Source organism: Centruroides sculpturatus, unplaced genomic scaffold (genome assembly GCF_000671375.1).
Source record: "Centruroides sculpturatus isolate CEXI.00-Female unplaced genomic scaffold, Cexi_2.0 scaffold80, whole genome shotgun sequence".
NCBI classification, from domain to species: domain Eukaryota; kingdom Metazoa; phylum Arthropoda; class Arachnida; order Scorpiones; family Buthidae; genus Centruroides; species Centruroides sculpturatus.
Genome location: NW_019384552.1, coordinates 908530 through 925252, shown reverse-complemented (window position 1 = coordinate 925252; position 16723 = coordinate 908530). Strand labels below are relative to the sequence as shown.

Genomic DNA, 16723 nt, shown 5'->3' with positions numbered 1-16723 from the left:
CTACCTAGTTGATATTCAAAACTATAACATACTACAGTATTACTACAGGTATGATCAATGTTGACAGTTTTTAAGCCCTATATTTGCCAAAATCAGTGATATTTGTTACCCATCTTTATGTCTATTAAACTAATTACTAAACTACTGTATGTATCAAAGTGCGGGAAATTAATGAATTCTGTAGTTCGTTACAAAAGTATAAATTTATACCTTAATAAATTTTATAAAAATTTTAATATACTGGAAAGAAATTATAAATTATGTTTCATTACACAATAAAAATTATTAAAATAAAAAGTGATAAATATTTTAATTTATTGGTATTATTTACCAATTTTTGCACTTTGTTCTCATTTTTTAAAATCAACTCATTGACACCTTACCTCAAATTCAGGGTGTAAACAATAATTGTGAAGGGTTTTGAAAGGGTTAATCACATAAGAAAGACACAGAAATTTTATAACAGACGGATTTGTACATCTAGTGGTGTCCTCTAATATTAAAAATGTTTTGAAAGAAAAATGGATTCTGCAATATTTGTAATAAAGGTTGTAGCATTACTTCTTGCCGCCTGCAAATGGCTATACTTTGTCAGCCTTATTCTGCAAATGAAATCAACAAGGCAGCTAATCAGACAAATTCCCTGACTTTCCATGACTTTTTCTGAACACTAATGAAAATTCCTGACTTTCCAGGTGCATAGGAATCCAGGTGCACATAGTAAAAATTTTGTCAGTTATCTAAATGTTGATTAACTGAGGTTTTGCATATTGAGACAAACCTATAAGTGAGTATACTACTTTTACAATTCATAAAAGATTTATTGTGAATGTACAAAGCACATAAATATTGTAGTATTTTTAACCTCCCCTGTACTTAGTGAGTGGCTGATGTTGAGGTAACTGTGGAACATTGTAGCAAAAAGGAGAAACTGCTATAAAACAAACACTCTAAAGTTCTTTCTTTAAGAAATTCAAAATGTCTTACAAAATGATTTGTTTCTGTTACTTATTGTCATTTAACTTTAATGCAAGAGAAATCAATCATATTAAAATGTAACTACAATAATACATATCAATTGCAAATAATATAAAAATGTTGTTCATATATACAATTAAATTCACTAAGGTATTAAAAAATAGGTTTAAAAGTCATATTTTTAATTCAAAATAGCCATGGCTGTCTGTTATATTCAAATTTTCAGTTATCCAAGGTAACTTTGGTCCATATTACCTTAGATCAGGGGTGTCCAATGTTCTGGCTTCCTTTTAGGCAACATTTGAAGACAAAATAATTGTATTGGACCGCTCAAACTGTAAAACTACATGTAAAAGTAACAGAAGATTCGCCATTCTAGGCCGAAACAAACTATTAAACAGTTTATGTAGCCAAGTCAAATTTTTTAGCCCAAAAAGTAGCCAATGCACCAATGATTATTGTGCACCAAACTAAAATAAGGATAACCTATTTTGGCACAAAGTAGCCAAATCTTTTCATTAAAGGTACAGTATATAATATGTGTATAATTTATTGTGGCAGCCATCTTCTGTCTTCTATAGATCAGCACAATTCATGAATTTTTACTTTTAAGAAAAATTTGTTTAATCTTGTAAAATTTTATTTTATTTTCAACTAAGAATTCTGAATTCTAAATTTATTTATTTAGGAAATGAGTATAAATCAAATATGCCAAAATGTAAAAATAACAATTAGAAATGAAGTGAACCATTTATCACTTATATTATTTTAACAGATAAGTTTATTAGAANTGCGAACGTTTTTTTTTTTATTTATATGGGTATCTTAAGGTCCGTTTTTGCGCTAATGTTGCTAATGCGAGCGAAAAAAATTTGTTAAGGAAAAATTTTCTGTTAGCGAACCCTTTGTTAAATATTTCGAATATCACCACTGCTATTTTTGAACCCCTGCTATTTTTCTGTGGGATTGTTAAAGGACCGAGTCTTTCGTACAGCTCCACAGACCATCGACGATCATAATAATTTCAGATGAAAATACAGAGCATCAAAAAGATGTGCTCGTCCAATTCCATTTCCGCTTCTACTTTGATTTGAGAAAATAATATCCCTGAAAGTTTCAGTAAATTTGGTTGAACAATATTATTTCACTTCACCTGTTAATACTTTTTTCTTGAACACCCGTATATATATATATATAGTCTATACCTGGTATTTTGGGATTCTTAACAGCGATAAATGGCCTAAGTTTCGCTTGAGGTCTGAAAAGTTTTGCATAAACTGGATATTTCCGCAAATTTCCATTGTGTTATATATAGATATAGACATCGTATGCATATATAAAATTTAAATTGAATAAAATAATAAATAATTAGTGTATGATGTAATTTATCAAAATTATATATATATATACAGTAGAGCGTCGATTTTCCGAAAGTCAATCATCCGAAAGAATTTCAGTCGGCAAATTTAAATTCTTTCGCCAGTGCTGTGGCGCTTCAATCTTTGGCTACTCGAATATTTTACGTTTTTGATACTAAATTAACATCTGACGTATAATTTTTTATTGTTTTAATATTTTTCAATATATTTATTTTGTTTGTACAAAATAAAAAAATAATTTTTAACAATACAATAGTCTTTGTTAGGCTTAACATCGACGAAAATTCAACGCGAAGCGACACGCAACGGAGAAAATTTTCAATATCGGATACGTTAAACTATTTTTTCGTACATAAATCGGTTATCCGAAATATCAGTTATACGAACAACCCCAATCCCCAATTGATTCGGAAAATCGACGCTCTACTGTATATATATATAATACCAATATATACAGTATTGTCTGATTCTGCTCCCACCACCATCCATTGGATCTAGGGTTGCACTAAACAGTATGTTTGTCTTGTGATACGTGCTACCATGAATTAAGAGATTAATTAAAGTCTCCAAATAACTGTCTATGAACAAAATTAAAATTTCAAATGTATCATCCACTAATAACAAGCAATAATAAGAATGATCAGACGGCCGTATGGCCGAGCGGTCAAGATGGCACCCTACCGCTCTGGGGAGTCGGGATTGAATCCGGACGGGTCGAAAAATCCCCAGGAATTTTTCGGGAGGGTGTTCTGACCGGATATGTCAGGTCCCCCATCCCTTACCACCCAGCCGCCCCATCGTGGGCCTAGCCGAACCCATAATGGGCTTGCTAAATGAGATCCTCTTAATGCCCACAGGGCGGAAAGAGTAAATAATAATAAGAATGACCGTGAGATTGGAAACGAAAAATACTTATCAAGAATTAAAAAGTTGTTCCTGACAATTATGTAGGATAATTCTTTCCCAAAATGCCACTATCGTTATGAAAGTCGGCAATGGACAAACTTTTTTTCTCAGCAAATAACAAACACTATTACAGGGATGGTGTAAGTTGGTAACGCGAATGTATTTGCCCTCTGTACTACGATTGTACGGCTGCCCACCAGTGGCCAAGCGGTCTTCGTTCTCTAAACACTGGTAGTTCGGTCGTGGGTTCGCGCCTCGCTCGAACGGGCTGGCCACGAGGAGTTTTCCGGGTTTTCTCCATTTCTGCAACGCCTAAATAGGGACCAGTTTCCCTTAAAAAGACCTCTCGGAAGGCAGATCGCCCAAGTGTTGCGTTGCCATAACTTAACAAACAAACGATTGTACGGGTGCCATGCCGTGCCCAGATCTAAGCCACTGTATTTCATATGATAGAAAGTTATTCAATTTTGTTCAGACAGTAGCGTAGCAAGGGGGTGTATCATGCAGAGGTGCGCCCAAATGGTCTCCAAGACAAACTATACGTGTTTCTGGAGGGAACGCCAATAAAGTGTCGTGCCCCGGGCGCCAGTTATGTTCGCTACGCCACTATGTTCGGATATTATTTTAATACAATTAACACACATCCAATCGAATCAATTCCAATGTATTCTATTTTTGGCAATAGGATAAAGTAACGAATTTTGAAAAAAGGAATTATTCCGGTCAAACCAGGATATACAACACATTATATATAATTCAGAGCTACAACTATACTGGCAAATCATTCAAGAAAACATTATTTTATTATAACCTGTAAATCACGTATTATTTACTTTTTACATAAACGAAGACACTATATTCAGATTTAACTATAAAAAAAAAGGATTCTAATTATAGATTTTGTAAATAATCAGTTATTTAGACTCCACAGCTTATCTGATTCAGATTATATTTCTATATAGAATAATTAAACTATAGAAGACGTCGAGTAATACATAAATTAAACACGAATTCTGTACTGTTTATATTAAGCGTGTCCATTTTTATAAGCTGTTAACATATAAAACTCGAATTAATCTGATATTAAATGATAAGAACGATAACACCGCATTACAATAAAGATTTGCTACAAGTTTATTTAATTTAATAAATATATTTATCGTTAAAATTATAAGAAAAGAAATTAATGCAATTAAAAAAGATCGACCCTTTACAAATTACATCTTACAAGAAAAAATAATAAGAAGAATGTATTTATTTTATATAAAAATTAAATCGAAATGTTATATACTGTACAACACAATACAATTTAAAAGCCGTAACAATTGCGAACAATTTATAAAATCGATGATATATTATTTACCTGATTCTTCTTCGCAGAAACAACGGAAACACTCCATATTAAAAGAACTGTCAGAGATGCTTTACTTACGACGCATTTTGTCAAAAGGTTATCTTCAACTGAACGATGACAACTGAAGTGGAAATGTAGGTAAATCCCATTCGTCAACGTTCGGAGGTCATCGTTTATCAACTTCCACGTATTATACACGATTACCCACAGAGGAAGTTATCACCGATTATTAAAGTCCTACAATATAATGATAATTTTATCGTATTTACAGAATGCTAGATTTTACAATGTAATCTTTTATCAATATATATATATGAGAAAAAAAAAATTTTATATCTATATAATACTAATAAATTTATATATTATAAAAGTTCATATAATCTTTTTTAATCTCATCAATAAATTAATTTTTACAGTTCAATGAATATAGATTAAATTCTAGTTTAATTAATTGAATTTTAAATAATGAAATGTGCATTTGTAATAAATATAATTAAAGAGGGGAACATTAAAAGTTTTAATAAGGAAAGCAGAATTACACAGCATTACATTATTAATTTCCCTTTTTTTAAATTATCATCATCTTGTGCAATTTCCTGACAAACTAGATCATCAAATTTTGAATTTGGATAAACATATTTTTGTTGATATTAAAACTACAGTTATTTCTTTTTCTCTTTAATAAACAAACATGTGCAATTTTTCTCTAAATTATTATTATTATTATTTTTTTAAGTGAATGAGTTTAAAAGTTATTTTTAGTTTAAAATAAATGAAGATTATTTTTTTAACTAATTGTATAATAAATATTTTTGTTGGCATTCTTACGCTTCTTAGTAAAAACATATGATTTTAAATAAGGGCTTTATCGTAAATTAATTTTATAATTATAAATTAATGATTTCCTGAAAAAAAAAAAAAAATTATATTGTATATTCTATAGAATGTAAACATTTACTGTAATTCTTATTACCCGAATTCATTAAAATTTATCAATTTAAAACTCGTTTAACGTAACTATTTTTTAATGGTGATTTTGTTACCTGTTGGTGATTCTCTAACTCTATTTTCGATGCTTTAATTCTGTAATTATATTTATTTGATCTTTAAAAATTTCACAATGCATATTCAAGGTTAATTCTTGATATGTTAAGTTCAATTATGTAGTCTCTTACAGGACTACAAAACTTGTGTATATTTACATTCTTAAATAATATATTGATGTCAGGTTTAGTTACACAATAGATAAATCCTTTCTTTTGCTATAAACAGGCCTCTTTTGTCATTGTTTTTTTTTCTAAATAAATATGTAGAATGTTTTTTTTATTAATTTTAAAGATTTTATTTTTTTTTTGTTTGTAAAAAGAGCATTCATTTATGTAAATAGGAATGAACTACTGTGGGTCCTTCTGGACCCAGAGAAAAATCCCTAGCTCTCCCTCTCGACAGCCCTGGCCACGAATTACTACATTTGTAGAAATTAACAATGTTCCCGTACTGTGTTAAAATCAGTTTTATAGCTAGGAATAATCAGCGGAAAGATTGAAGTGCAAGCTGAAAATATTGTGATTGGTCTTTTTCTCTTTTCCAGTCATTATTATTTATAAATAGTATTAGATCCTTTAGTTACACTCCAAATAAACTTGGACTACAGCTAATAAGTACTGCTAAGCTGGAAGATTTAGCTATCTCATAGACTCTAGCCATGCTACTTTGTCATCATTAATATGACAATTTATATCAATAAAATAATAAAACAACAAAGGATTTCTTTATCAATTAATTAGCATAATTTTGACTTTTTGATGATGAAAGATCTAATACATTCAAAAATTTCTGAAAGTTTGTGTATTAGGGAGAACTATTTCTAAAAATTTTCATGATTGGTTGGGAGATATTAAAGAGGTGGACGCCATGTCTCAAAAAGCTTCCAAATTATGAAATTTTTAGTTTACCAAAAAATAAATGCATTCGTTTCAAAGTATTTTTTTTTGAAACGCGCTCCACTCCCAATATTAACATTATTTGATGTTTTTTTTTATAACTTTTGATAGAATAAACCAATTGAATTCTAACTTAAATAGGGGAATTGATATTTCCCTAATCCCCAACTCTAGACCAGGATAAAAATATAACAAACTTTGCTATTTATCTAAGATAAATATTTTTTTGTGTCATTAATCATAATTTTTATCAAAATTAGAACAAAAAGATCTTTATACATTGAAGAGCTGGGTAGAATAATACTTTAAAATAGTTAACTGACCCCCACATTATGAGTAATCATTCTTATAGTAATTTTATATAAACCCGAAGACAAAAAGGTAATGGTAGTAAATGTGATGAAAACAAAGAATGTCAGGAAAGTCCAGCAACAATATTGTCAGCTTTTTTGATTATTTTTAATTGTTTTTAAGATTTATGCAAACAAAAATATAGTATTTTATTTCTGAGTCACTGTTTATCAACATAATGTTGCCTTAGAATATAAAATTGAAAATTACATAGATTTGAGGATTTTAATAGATAAACTAAGTGTAGCAATTAAATAATTATTATATATAGTTCTTAGATTTTAATTGATTATTTTATTAATACAAAAATTCTCTCCTCATTTTTCCCCCCTACACATACATTACACTAGAAACTCAAAAAAAAAGTCGTTAATACTGGTGATTTCATTCTTTGATGAAATAAAAAATCTCTTATCAATTAAAGGCATCAAAAAATGTTATAATCAACATTTTTGATGTCTCATATTGATAATAAGAATAGAAAAGTTATAGCTGTAATATTTTAATTTATTTCATAAGTAAATCCACATAGCATAATAACATAAAATACATTTCAAATTAACTTGAAATATATTGTAATTTTGAATTGAAATTATTCTATGTTCTATTTATGAAATTTTAAAGTTTCTAACGCATAAATATTTAATTATAAACGAGTCAAAATTTGTTAAACAGTTTGAACTTTTTTAATATTTTAAGATGAATTTTATGCATTCAACATTGAAAAAATGATATTTACAGTAAAGGTATAACTGAGTGATATTAAAAAAATATATAAAACAGGTATTTTATTTAGCATGTAAGGAAGAAAAGGCAAGAGAAAAATGTTTCAGTAAAAAAAAAAAGATTACTCAATTTTCTTGCATGAAAGGTGAAAGACAAAGTTTTTAACATCTTATTAATAAACTATTTATTAAACTATGTGATTATTTTTATATGATATAATTTAGTTTTAAAAAAGTTAGAAAAACTGCCTCAAAAAATTATAAATTTTTGAAAATCTATAATCATTTTATTATATACTGTATATAATAAGTTTACACATGGGGTTCTTACTCAAATTTTTGTTTTGAATTCCCTGACCAACTTCGTCCAAATTCCCTCACCCTCACATTTCTTATGGCGTGGAATGTCGACATAATAAAACAGCATTTTACTTACTGTGAACGTCGAGTACATCTATCCCTCTTTTTTGCACAGTTGATACATTCCAAAGACTGTGCAAAAAAGTATAGTACATGTATCCTGTAGAAACATGTTTGATAGGATCCACAATTTCAATGTAATGAAAAATAAGCAATTTACAAACAAAACATGAGCATTTTTTTTTTATTTTATCATCATTTATTATTATTATTTGTATGTAAATCTAGTAAACACAAGGAAGCGTAAAATCAAACAGTATTTTTTGATATACGAATAAAAGTGCTTAAAAAAGATGAACACTTGACTTAGAAACATGTAATTTTATAACCAATCCTTCAACAAAAAGGGCAACATAATTTAAACAAAAATTTAAATTTAAAAATTTTCAAATAGTTTTTTCCCACGTAAAAAAAGTGATCAGACTACGTAGTTGATATTCAAAACTATAACATACTACAGTATTACTACAGGTATGATCAATGTTGACAGTTTTTAAGCCCTATATTTGCCAAAATCAGTGATATTTGTTACCCATCTTTATGTCTATTAAACTAATTACTAAACTACTGTATGTATCAAAGTGCGGGAAATTAATGAATTCTGTAGTTCGTTACAAAAGTATAAATTTATACCTTAATAAATTTTATAAAAATTTTAATATACTGGAAAGAAATTATAAATTATGTTTCATTACACAATAAAAATTATTAAAATAAAAAGTGATAAATATTTTAATTTATTGGTATTATTTACCAATTTTTGCACTTTGTTCTCATTTTTTAAAATCAACTCATTGACACCTTACCTCAAATTCAGGGTGTAAACAATAATTGTGAAGGGTTTTGAAAGGGTTAATCACATAAGAAAGACACAGAAATTTTATAACAGACGGATTTGTACATCTAGTGGTGTCCTCTAATATTAAAAATGTTTTGAAAGAAAAATGGATTCTGCAATATTTGTAATAAAGGTTGTAGCATTACTTCTTGCCGCCTGCAAATGGCTATACTTTGTCAGCCTTATTCTGCAAATGAAATCAACAAGGCAGCTAATCAGACAAATTCCCTGACTTTCCATGACTTTTTCTGAACACTAATGAAAATTCCTGACTTTCCAGGTGCATAGGAATCCAGGTGCACATAGTAAAAATTTTGTCAGTTATCTAAATGTTGATTAACTGAGGTTTTGCATATTGAGACAAACCTATAAGTGAGTATACTACTTTTACAATTCATAAAAGATTTATTGTGAATGTACAAAGCACATAAATATTGTAGTATTTTTAACCTCCCCTGTACTTAGTGAGTGGCTGATGTTGAGGTAACTGTGGAACATTGTAGCAAAAAGGAGAAACTGCTATAAAACAAACACTCTAAAGTTCTTTCTTTAAGAAATTCAAAATGTCTTACAAAATGATTTGTTTCTGTTACTTATTGTCATTTAACTTTAATGCAAGAGAAATCAATCATATTAAAATGTAACTACAATAATACATATCAATTGCAAATAATATAAAAATGTTGTTCATATATACAATTAAATTCACTAAGGTATTAAAAAATAGGTTTAAAAGTCATATTTTTAATTCAAAATAGCCATGGCTGTCTGTTATATTCAAATTTTCAGTTATCCAAGGTAACTTTGGTCCATATTACCTTAGATCAGGGGTGTCCAATGTTCTGGCTTCCTTTTAGGCAACATTTGAAGACAAAATAATTGTATTGGACCGCTCAAACTGTAAAACTACATGTAAAAGTAACAGAAGATTCGCCATTCTAGGCCGAAACAAACTATTAAACAGTTTATGTAGCCAAGTCAAATTTTTTAGCCCAAAAAGTAGCCAATGCACCAATGATTATTGTGCACCAAACTAAAATAAGGATAACCTATTTTGGCACAAAGTAGCCAAATCTTTTCATTAAAGGTACAGTATATAATATGTGTATAATTTATTGTGGCAGCCATCTTCTGTCTTCTATAGATCAGCACAATTCATGAATTTTTACTTTTAAGAAAAATTTGTTTAATCTTGTAAAATTTTATTTTATTTTCAACTAAGAATTCTGAATTCTAAATTTATTTATTTAGGAAATGAGTATAAATCAAATATGCCAAAATGTAAAAATAACAATTAGAAATGAAGTGAACCATTTATCACTTATATTATTTTAACAGATAAGTTTATTAGAAAATTACAAGTAACAAAATATATTATTAAATTTTATTTTTATAATGAAAAGTGTATGCTAAAAATATAAAGTACTATTTGGATAAGTTTTAATATAAGTTTATTTATAATTATTCACATTTGATCATCTTACATAACTTTTTCTGAAGTTAAATAAAATATCTGTTTTGTAATAAAACTTTCATACTATTCTGACTTTTAATTTAATGTATTACTATTTTTCTTTCAAATAGTATACTACACGCGTATCCAATACATTCCTGATCGAATTCTGTTATAGTCAGTAAGTCCTTCGGTTGGTCCTAAAAAGAATTATATTAAAATTTAACATTAGAAAAATAATCAGATATATCAAAATTTTAATTATATATAATAGTTTATTAATAAGTTTTTATAGTTTTATACTTCATAAAACTAAAACATTAACAAATCAATTTTTACATTTTATAATATTACAATTTATAAATTTCAAGATTAATTATTTAATCTTTGTAATATTGTTGCATTTTAGCAATCTCCTCTTTACTTTGGAAATATTAACAAATCTGACAACTCCACATTTAATATTTAATTTAATCATAATAAATTTAAATGAAAAATGAGAATTATAACTGTAATAAAATTACACACGAATTAAGGAAACAAATTAGTAACAAGGTGATTTATAAATTAAAAAATTTGTTTAAAGCTTTAACTAATAATGAAAAATATTGAAAATGACAAAATAGAATAAACCTAAAAATTTTTTAAGATTAAAAGTTGAGGTATAGTTAAGTAATCTAAAACAATAATAGTTTTCGCACACTTCTTTTGACTCTTGTTTCTTCTCTCCGATGGAGTGTTAAATATGTACTACTTAAAAAGTATTAGGAGTGGTTTGTCAGTAATTTTTCTCTTATCAATTATGGATAAGAATCATAATCAACACTGATAATTAAAAATAAAGATCAAAGAGAACAAGATAGAGTATTTTGCTTTCATTTTAAAAATCTTATAAATATGGAAAAAAAAATATAATCAATTTTTGCTTAGTTTTGGAAAGAATAAATAAAGCTGTATTAATATTAAATAAATAATTTTGGCTGTATAATTAAAATTATTCAATACTGAATTAACTTTCTTTTATCTTGAGAGGGAGAAAAAAAATCACATAATCCACGGCATAGCTTTTTAAAATACAAGTAATATTCAACTAAAACAGTTAATTAAAAGTACTTTTGTTCATATACAACTTGAGTGTCTTCAGTTGACACAAACAGTCAATTTAACTAAAAAAAAACTCAAATTGTATATGATTATTTTTTAATAATGAGACTGTGATCGCATGCATGCAATGGTTGCACATGGGATGAAATGACTGGGTGGGTAAACAACCTTGAACAAGTTAGAACAAACACAGCAAGTCTCAACTTGCTATCACTATTAGATTGCTGTGAGTGCTTGCTTCAAGTGGACATGTTAGTGCACGTTGGAAAAATGGCCAGCTTGAAAAAGGAACAGCACATCAACCTGAAAGTTTTGGTGAAATTGAAAAAGAACTGCCACTGATCTTTGTGCCTTCTATATGAAGCATACGGAGATGCATGTGATTTTTTGAGGGCTGAGAGGATGTGAATGATGATGAATGTTCTGGATGGCCCAGCACATCAAAAAACAAGGAAAATGTACAAAAAGTGGAACAAATTTGTGAACCAATACTACTACAAAGAAGTTCTGTAATCTTTGCAGGAAAGGGTCAGAAGAAAGCGGCAACACTTGTGGCAAAATGATTTCATCCTCCATCAGGACAACCCACCAGCCCATTCCACTCTGTCAGTGAAGTAGTCTTTGGCCAAGAAGAGAGTCACACTACTTGAACACCCATCATTTTTGTGAGGAGAACTTGCCCACATTCTCATTGCTGACGTCACATTCTCACATAATGCTTGATATGACATATGAGGATTTTAAAAAAAAAGAAAAAAAAACTACAATTTAAATGATTTCCTCGGTGAAGCTGAACTTTGGTACAACCAATGGAAAAGAAAAAATGTGCCAAATGCCAAATTGAAGGAGATAGAACTAGCTGCACTAGTTAAAGAAACACAATTGTTCTACCCATCTATAAAACAGGTGCTACTTATCTCACATGCACTGTCCTGCACAATGTGCACTACTGAAACATCCTTCAGCATCTTACGCAGGATAAGAACTTGGATATTGTCAATAATGACAGAAAATCAGCTTGTCAATCTTTCCATGATGTGTGTGCATAAAAGAGGGTCTGAAAACTAAAAATAAATTTGAGAAAAAAATTTTCATAAGATTTAGCCAGAACTCCTGTAGGCTAGTGCTGAAATAAGATTTAGATAGGTTTGAATAGCATTGCAACTAATTACTTTTAGCATTTTCAAATGTTCAAATAAAACCATTTTTTAATAAACAATGTTATCTTATTTTTGGCCCTCAAAGAAAATCCTGACTATGCCCTTGGAGTATACTATTCAAGATTTAAAGTTCCAGCTTCAGTCTCATTATTTCCTAGCCACATCTCATATGGACAGCTGGATGGCCGAGGGTTAAGATGGCAGCCTACAACTCTGGGGATCCGGAATCGAATCCAGTCAGGTTGAAAAACCTCCAAAAATTTTTCAGGGGTTAGTCCATCCGGATATGTCGGGCCCCATCCTTCACCACCTGGTCGCCCATTGTGGGCTTTCTTTTAGCAAACCCATAATGGGCTTGCTAAAAGAGGCCCTCTTAGTGCTCACGGGGCAGAAAAGTTAGAAAAAAAAAAAGCCACATACACACACACACATATTTCTAGAAGTTATAAGAGTTGATTTATTTTCTATTGTCAAAAAAGACAAGAGGAGTGTTAATACAATCAAGATTAAGTCATTAAAAAAAATTAAGCAAATTTTATAAAATGTAACTAATTAATAAATCTTAATAAAATTAGAAAAATTCTTACCAACAGCTGCAACAACAGGACATCTATCATAGATATATTTAGTACAAACTTCACGAATTGTTTTGGCATCAACAGCCTGTATGAAATAAAAAAATTATTAATTTATTTATTTATAAAAGTTATATACAAGTGTGGAAATATATATATTTTATAGATATCATGAAAAATATTAGAATTAAAATTGAATTGTTGTCAATTTTACATTTAATATTCTCTTTGTTACATATATGAAGATATTGCATAAATGAAGACACTCTCTGTCAAAACATTTATTTGTATATTCAAAATGTCATGTTAGAATATGTTAAATTGTAAAATTGTTGTTACTGAAAATAAATGATGTTGATTGATAAAATTTTTTAAGAAACTCAGTCTTACATTTTTTTCCTTTAGTTATGATCATGTACTTTGCCAATGTAAAAAAAATAATAATAAATCACACTTTCCACACTATTTCCAGCAGGTTTTATTAAACTTTTTGCTTGAAATAGTGTGGAAGGCGTGCCTTATTATTTGTATGTTTTGTTCACCACGTAGAGAATTGTAAAAATTAAAAATGCTGTAGATATGTGTTGAATTTGTCAATTCTCAATACAAAGAAAAAGAAAAAAATTAATTGATAGCATCCTGTGTTAAGTTAATACAAAATTCAAGAAATTAATCAATAAAAACAATATAAGTTCCATAATTTGAATAAAGTACATTGTTTCTTAAAGTTATATTTTGTTTTGTTAATAAGGACTGATAAAAAAATTTATTATATGAACATTTCTAAAACTTACAACTGCAATGCAAATATTTTTCGTTAATATCCTTTATACACATCATGATTTTATTAAGATGAACATTCCAAAAACAGTCATGAAATTTTACCAATAAATATTTATTTCAATAAAAATTTGCATTCTTCTCATTTTATATTTAATTCCAAAGAAAGTTTGTTAGAAAAAACTTAGCTTTTAAATAATAAAAGATTTGTTAGATAAGTTACATACATTATTACAAAATATTTGAATATAAAAGCTGGTAATTATACACAATTCTATATTATAAGCACTATATTTATGAAGATCACATTTTACAAAACTGCTGTAAAAATGGAATCACAAATACAAAAATAAATTTTTAAAAATATGATTATAATGCAAAAAAATATATTTTCATACAAAAACATTTTGACATTACATATTTAAATTTATCTATTTTTCTTAATGTATCTCATGACAGATTCATTTATTATGAAGGTTTAAGCATCTGAAGCTATTAAATTTCCTCCCTGTAAACAACCTAGCACCTCTATTTTCTCTGATAAACTCAATTTAAGCTTCTTGATATTTTTCCAGTTGAGACTTTTTTGTTCTGAATTTGTGCAACAACACATTAATGTTTCTACAGGTTTTTCAACCAACACAGTATAGTAATGCACTGTATCATCTTTCAACTGATTAAAGAGTAGAAGTAAAACAAAGTCAAAAGCACGGTTGTGATCATAAATTAAAAAGTGTCAAGGTGCTAACAGACACCCTGAGTTTGAATCACCACTGTCTATGGCATTCTGAATGAGCAAAAAACAACTTTGTAGTCAATGTCTGCAAAATGTCTTAAATGCACCAAAAATAACTTACGTTTTCATAATCAACACAAAAATCTGTGTAAGAAGTAATTTTCTGTTTTTTGGCAGAGCTATATAGTCAAAAGTTTAACCTAGATGTTCACAAAGTACAAGGAATTCATCATGCTTAAAAAAGAAGTACCAGAGTAGCACCCTATGTCCTGACATGACTATGGTGCTAGTCAGAAGCATAATAAATTGATAATAAAGATTTCAATGAATGTACCTGAAGACTGTGTTTTAATGCTGTGGGAAACCCATAAGGGAATAAAATATAATTATTGATGCGTATGGTCTTCACAGACATATCTCCACACATATGATATTGCATTACTTTCCTTGTAGTTTACACAATTCCCCACTCAATTCATTACTGGTTCAAACAATTTTCATTCAAAAATGTTTGAAATTCTTGACATTCTACATTTGTGACCTGAAGCAGATTCTGGAGGAAGAATCAAAAATGTTCGTTCATCTAGTTTATTTGAACTGTACTGGAAATCTATTGTGATACTTATTTGTACCAGTATTTTTTCTAGAAAGTTCTATCTTTACTGTTGATCTAAAGCTAATTTTAATCTATTTAAACAATTTCCTGAAATAAATAAATACTTTTTCCTTCCAATTAATTTTCTAATAAACAAAATGTGTTGGCAAGCATAACAGCCTCAAACTGAGATATGGAGAGGAAGAGAGCACATCATCCATTTTGTAGAAATTGTACCTATTAGGGGACAATTTGGCAGCAGATAAAGATGCTTTTGTCACGATGGAGGAAGATATATATATATATCTTTTTCGGATATAATCTATCCTGTTATAAAACACATCTGGCATTCACACCCACTACATAGGAGCAACAACTAGAATGTTATCTTGCTGCATCTCTGAAGACCAACATTCCATCAGGGCAGGCAGGTGTGACACTGAGCTAGCTAGGATGGTGTTACAACATCAATACACTCTGCTGTGGGACTGTGTGGTGATGCTCAGGTATTGTGATCAGAGGAGCCTGATGTATGTTTGGGAGGCCTTCCTTACCATATTATTAAATTCGTGCAACTCCCCCATGCTTGAGTTGCCTGCAATGTGGATCAGCCTGTATAAAAGATTAAAACATTGTCTCTAGCTCTGTTCTCAGCACCTATTCAAAACATCATGGTACATGTGCATTGCCATCATGTGCACTTTAATTCAAATTCTTTACGTTTTTATTCTAAAGTTGGTTTGTTCTAAAGGACTAAGGCTGTTAGTTTTAATTTGAAATGTTTGTTCGAAAGATTTATTTGAGTTTGTGTTCTACCTGAGGACGATGCCTTAAAACACGTTGAAAGCGCTTGCAAATATAGCAATATTTATACATAATTAACATCTTTGTGATAATTCCTTCCTTTCTCACAAAATGTCTCCTGGTACAGGATGAGCCTTTTTCTACTCTTGGTGCACTTGGTACTCCTGCAGCCACTTCAGTGAGTAATGCACACCATCTTTTCTTCTCTCCTATTTTTATGCTAGTTGTTATTTCTCTTACCCATTCTGGACACCCTCTTCTGACTTGTCTGTACCTCAGGACTAGTACCACTTGGTGGATCACTTCTCACTTCCTTTTTCATCTGTTAGAACTGTTGTAAAGTAGTTTATTATTTTATTAATTTCCTTCATGTTTGTTATTGTTTTACTTTTCCCTTCCTTTATTTTTACTTCTCTGTGTCTATATTATTCTCTGTCACTGTAAACAGATGCCTTCTCTCTGCCATCTACTGACTCTTTATATAGGTGTATGAAAATTAGCATCAGGCTTCTTGTATCTGAACATGCATCAGGTAATTGAGGTTCCATCTGATGAAAGTGCATTGTTCTATCACTTTCCAGGTTTCTGTCACTGAGTGGGCCTTCTCAGTACTATGCCCTGT

General features: G+C 29.3%; 1 protein-coding gene and 1 long non-coding RNA gene across 2 annotated transcripts in view; both read right to left on the bottom strand.

Annotated features, from left to right (window-relative positions):
- Positions 1-4771, bottom strand: part of LOC111623706 (ras-like GTP-binding protein Rho1) — a 54104-nt gene extending 49333 nt beyond the window's left edge. Inside the window, exon 1 of the mRNA XM_023366389.1 lies at positions 4627-4771. Coding sequence (XP_023222157.1) covers positions 4627-4663 — 37 coding nt within the window. The 5' untranslated portion in view covers positions 4664-4771. The remainder of the gene's footprint in view (positions 1-4626) is intronic.
- Positions 4772-10328: 5557 nt separating this feature from the next.
- LOC111623721 lies at positions 10329-13344 on the bottom strand. Its single transcript, XR_002756470.1, has 2 exons — positions 13199-13344; positions 10329-10547 (listed from the first exon to the last, which is right to left on the bottom strand). It is a non-coding gene; the product is annotated as an uncharacterized LOC111623721 (long non-coding RNA).
- Positions 13345-16723: the final 3379 nt, after the last annotated feature.